We start from the raw sequence: 5586 nt of genomic DNA, 5'->3' as shown, positions 1-5586 counted from the left end.
CCGCCATAGAAAACAAAACAGATGCAGAACATAACACATCTCTATCGGATCGATCACTGTTACTTGTCTTTTCAAAAAATAACATTTTACTCACATATTATCCTAAAGATTGCAGTAAAGTTATATTTAAGCTCTTTATAATTCTTCCACTGTTTGAGCTACAAACACAGGGCAACCCCCAGCACCACTTTCTCACCTAATCAGCATACTGCAATCTTAAAAAAAAAAATTGCTCCCGTGCAACAGTAGATCATATCGAATAAGTGGATAGTGCCGAGTAAGGAACTCTCGTGTATTGAACGAGAAACACCCCTCTGCAACAGAGTAGGCTTTGGCACCCAATAGCGTACTTAAAGAAAGCTTATGCGATCACAGGTTTAGTGATATACTGTACTGTATAATGAAATATTTTGTGAAACCTACAAATCTGCCATGAACAATTTCATGTAATACGATTTGATTTGGGGACAAAGTGCCCAGAAAAGGCCACCTGATTTGCGCAAAACGTCTTGCACCACCTTGTACATCTCACAATGCATATTTCATTGAGTGAGTCTTCCTAAAAAATATATTGACATTTTGTGGAAGGAAATGTTTCTGCGGCCATTTAAATAAATTGACACATTTTACTTCTTAAAGTTTAGATGAAATATCATTGATCTGTCACCGAGCTGCGCCAAGAGTAACCTATGAAGCTATACCATTAGGCCATTGGAAACAATAGTGATATGTCTTTGTGTTGTGATCTATTGCATTACGCTGCTGCTACTCTTTGTTTATCATATATGCATAGTAACTTTAAATATACATTCATGTACATACTACCTCAATTGGGCCGACCAACCAGTGCTCCCGCACATTGGCTAACCGGGCTATCTGCATTGTGTCCCGCCAACCCCTCTTTTACGCTACTGCTACGCTCTGTTCATCATATATGCATAGTCACTTTAACCATATCTACATGTACATACTACCTCAATCAGCCTGACTAACCGGTGTCTGTATGTAGCCTCGCTACTTTTATAGCCTCGCTACTGTATATAGCCTGTCTTTTTATTTCTTTACCTACCTATTGTTCACCTAATACCTTTTTTGCACTATTGGTTAGAGCCTGTAAGTAAGAATTTCACTGTAAGGTCTACACCTGTTGTATTCAGCGCACGTGACAAATAAACTTTGATTTGATTACAACAATTCTTTATTTTTAAAAGTAGCCTATTTACAATTATTCTCACCAGCCTAGTTTTAATGGCCCCTTGGAATGTATGTGCATCAAATTCCACTCAACATTTTGCGACATTGACTGTATGTTTGTTTATTCCATGTGTAACTCTGTGTTGTTGTTTGTGTCGCACTGCTTTGCTTTAACTTGGCCAGGTCGCAGTTGTACATGAGAACTTGTTCTCAACTAGCCTACCTGGTTAAATAAAGCTGAAATAAATAAATAAACAAATAAAATAAACATTGTTTTGGGTGCAGACATGAGTTATTTCTTCAAAACGTGCTGGATCTGAGCAGGTCTCGCACATTTATTGCCGAGCTCTGCTCAGTTTAGTATTACCCCGCCACCCCACCCCCGGGAAACTCCTAATAAGGACAAGGAAGTGGAAACCCACCGGAACTGATCCTTGTGAAGGCAAGACCTTATATGGCATGTCGTAGCTGGGGTTTCCGGCAATGGCGGTGCGCTGCATAGATAGGACGTGTGCATTTACTCCGAAAACCACGGCAAAACAGCAGCAACCGTCGTGTATTTCTATATGAAAACTATTTTTGTTATAATATGCACCGTGTGAAATCTGTGAATATTGCAGAATATGTTGATAAACAGTCTCCAGCTCTCCCCATTTACTCGGTGTCCTCAACTGCTTTGTCTAAATATGGTCTTCCTCCTGTCCTTATTTGGACATGTACGTCACGGCAAGAGGCTTTATAAAGTGGTGGGAACCCTCAGCCTAGTGAAACAGCCCTCGGAGCTAAACAGAGCTCATATCAGTACAGAGCAGGAAGCACCGTACTACGCTAGCGAAATTATTCTTACCAAACACGTGAACTAAAAGCGAAAAAGTTAATCAAAAGGGAAAACACAACAACTACACATTTCTTTATTACAAATCGGGATTACTAGAAGAAAAAAAAAAGTTTTAATTCCTACCGTTACGGGAATGAATGAACCACAAGATCGTTATTGAAGACTGGGATCTTTTGCGAAATTGAATGCAGCAAAGTCTTGCAGATCTTTCAGCATTGGATTCCTCAGACCATCCTCCTCAACAAGAGCAGCAGCAATATATTCAGCTGGCTGGTAATTTCCTCTCACCTGAGACAAAAAGCTGCAGCGCCAGCTGCGTCTCCACCGCCTCTGTTTCTCCAGACAGTCAGAGCACCGGCAGCACAGCACCATGGCTGCAGCCAAGACAGAGATGCTCCCCTCAGCCCTGCAGATCTCAGACCCACTGGGCTTCTCCTACTCTCCCATGGACAGCTACCCCAAGCTGGAGGAGATGATGTTGCTCCACTCAACAGGGACCCCCTTCCTGACTGCCTCTGCACCAGACGGTGTATGCTTTGGGACCGGGGAGCCAGGAGACTCATACAACCATCTGACTGGAGGTAAGGGCTGCTCCAACTCCTAACTCTTTATGGTTTTATACATCATACACACTCAGAAATGTGCATAATCAATGAGATTGCATTTCAGTTCTGACATAGCCTGCAGTCTATGCAAAATATATGAATACCCTAAGAGGTTTTGATAAATTATAAATAGCTTTACAAAATAATTATTAGAGCTATACTGGTATTTATATTTTTTGATGATTTAAAAGATCTTGTAGTGTCAGCACTTGCTCCTAGTAACGTGATGTGGGATGTATTTTGTATGAGCCAGCATATTGTCGTGTGCTTTCCCCCCCCCCCCCCCCAAATAGCAGGGAGGGCTGCCATCTGTAGAAAATGTAAATGTTATGTTTAACCCTCGCTGTTTGTTCTTTCAGATACATTGCATGATATCTCTATCGGCTGTGAGAAGTCTCTAATGGAGCAGACCTACTCAACCCCTCGCCTGCCTTCCGTCTCCTACACGGGGAGGTTCACCCTGGAGCCTGCAACCAGCTGCAGCAACAGCCTGTGGCCAGAGCCATTATATAGCCTGGTCAGTGGGCTGATGGGCATGTCCCAACCACCCACCTCAGCTGCCCCATGCTCCTCTGCTGCTCCGGTCAGCTCCTCCTCCCACACCATGAGCTGGCCCATCCAAGTCGGCGACACCAGCACCACCTACTGCAGCGTCAGCCCTGACCTCTTCCCTGACTCTAACCAGTCCTTTCCCAGCCCCTCAAACAGCTCAGTCCCGTACCCACCACCCGCCTACCCCAGCAGCAAGACATGCTCCCTGCCCAACATGTCTCTGCCCATGATACCAGACTATCTATTTCCTCAGCAGCAGGGTGAGATCAGCTTGCTGCCCCCTGACCAGAAGCCTTTCCAGTGTCAGAGCATCCAGCAGCAGCTCTCCCTCACGCCCCTGTCCACCATCAAGGCTTTCGCCACACAGACTGGTTCTCAGGACCTGAAGGGCTCCTACCAGTCTCAGCTGGTGAAGCCTGGTTCTCAGGACCTGAAGGGCTCCTACCAGTCTCAGCTGGTGAAGCCCAGCCGCATGCGCAAGTACCCCAACCGCCAGTGCAAGACTCCGCCTCACGAGCGGCCCTACGCCTGCCCCGTGGAAACATGCGTCCGCCGATTCTCCCGTTCAGACGAGCTGACACGCCACATCCGCATCCACACGGGCCAGAAGCCCTTCCAGTGCCGCATCTGCATGCGCAACTTCAGCCGCAGTGACCACCTGACCACACACATCCGCACGCACACAGGCGAGAAGCCCTTCCCCTGCGACATCTGCGGCCGCAAGTTTGCCCGCAGCGATGAACGAAAACGGCACACCAAGATCCACTTGAGGCAGAAGGACAAGAAGGTGGAGAAGGCAGGGTCCGCCCCCATGGCCATCCCTTCCCCAGTCTCGGGGTACTCCTCCCCCTCCACATCATACCCCTCTCCCAGCTCCTCATACCCCTCCCCAGTGCCGTCCTCATACCCCTCCCCAGTGGCGTCCTGCTACTCCTCCCCAGTGCACAGCTCCTATGGCTCCCCATCAGTCAATACCATGTACTCCTCAGCCTCCAGTACATTTCAGACGCACGTGTCCACCTCGTACGGTTCCCCCACAAACATTTACAGCTCCCCCGTGGGCACTCCTCAGTCAGACCTGCAGTCCACCCTCTCTCCAAAGAACATTGACATCTACTAAGACTTTCATATCTTTACTTATCATTTATTTCTGTTTGAAAAGAACAAGCAAACATCATTGTTACCTTTTTGAATGCACTTTTGCTCCCCCTGTGTCCATACAGCACTTAAAGATCATGAAACATGACCGATAGCGACAGAGGATGGAAAGGGAACAGCTTCTCTCTTCAACTCAACCCCAGTACTTCAACGAGTCTCCTGATATGTAGAAAGCAAAGGATATTAGGCTTTTGGTGGGACTTTGATACTGACAGCCTGAAATTCAAAAAGACGGATGATACGCAAACCGCCCCATGTATCAGTGTACCTGTGCCATATTTTGTTTTTCATCCTTTTAGACTTTCGTTCTTTACATGGTATCATGGGAACTTGATGGCACCATGTTTCTCTGAATATGTTTTCTCGTATGTAGTAACAATGGTGGAACCACTTTTTATTGGAGAAGTACTTTAGCATGTTTACTGTAAGACACATCTGTTTCTATTGTTTTGTGTATTTACCCATTGGTACTCTCTTCCCTGTTGTTCCTTTTTCTACACGGATTAATGAAAATTATTTTTCATTAACATTTTCGTGCCTTTTTGTGAAGTTCAGCAAACTAAACTCTGTTTGTGATTGGATGCGTTGCATCTGAAGTAGCCTTAGAATGTGAAGTGTATTCTTCACGGATTGTAAGAGATTTTTAAGGGATGATTCGGAGGGAACCGAGGTCATAGCTTACACAAGAATATAAGCGAAAAAATATATTTTTTTATAATTGAAAGCATAAATATGTACATATTCACCAGTCAAAATGTTGTTACCTACTGAGTAGGCATGGGATTTTTGCATGTTATTTACATGCAGTTCATTATTTTGTGGTTATTTGTCATTGTAAAACCAAGTGACTGTTTTTGGTTTCTAAAGACATTGAAAGCGCTTAACTGCCAAGGATATTTGGTGTACATGATATCCTTTAAGAAAAGGGATATTAATAAAATATCAATATATTACGATAAAATTGAGTTTGTATTTCAAATGTTCTATATCAATATTTGCCTAATTTTAGCAGAGACATACACTCAAATGAAACCTCAAAAGCACACATTAATAGTATTTGTTGAAAATAAAATAATTGAATTTAAACTGAGCAAAAGCACATTAGGCCAGAATATGGCATTTTATGTCCAATACCACTAGATCATTTATAGAGCAGTAGCAGAAACAGCATAGTGACGGCCCTCCTCTCCTCCCTCGCTATCTGAGAGGAGTCCGACTGAGTGTTGTCGTGATGTGTGC

General features: G+C 44.4%; 1 protein-coding gene across 1 annotated transcript; it reads left to right on the top strand.

Annotated features, from left to right (window-relative positions):
* The first annotated feature begins 2122 nt into the window (after window positions 1-2122).
* On the top strand, window positions 2123-4782 carry LOC111950636 (early growth response protein 1). The gene is given in 3 exon segments (XM_023968379.2): window positions 2123-2394; window positions 2397-2613; window positions 2997-4782. Coding segments are annotated over 3 exon segments (1707 nt in total). The 5' UTR covers window positions 2123-2217; the 3' UTR covers window positions 4310-4782.
* The last annotated feature ends 804 nt before the right edge of the window (window positions 4783-5586 follow it).

The sequence above is a fragment of the Salvelinus sp. IW2-2015 genome, linkage group LG23 (genome assembly GCF_002910315.2).
Source record: "Salvelinus sp. IW2-2015 linkage group LG23, ASM291031v2, whole genome shotgun sequence".
NCBI lineage: Eukaryota > Metazoa > Chordata > Actinopteri > Salmoniformes > Salmonidae > Salvelinus > Salvelinus sp. IW2-2015.
The sequence above is the reverse complement of the archived record's forward strand: the minus strand, read 5'-3'. Positions and strand labels throughout refer to the sequence as shown.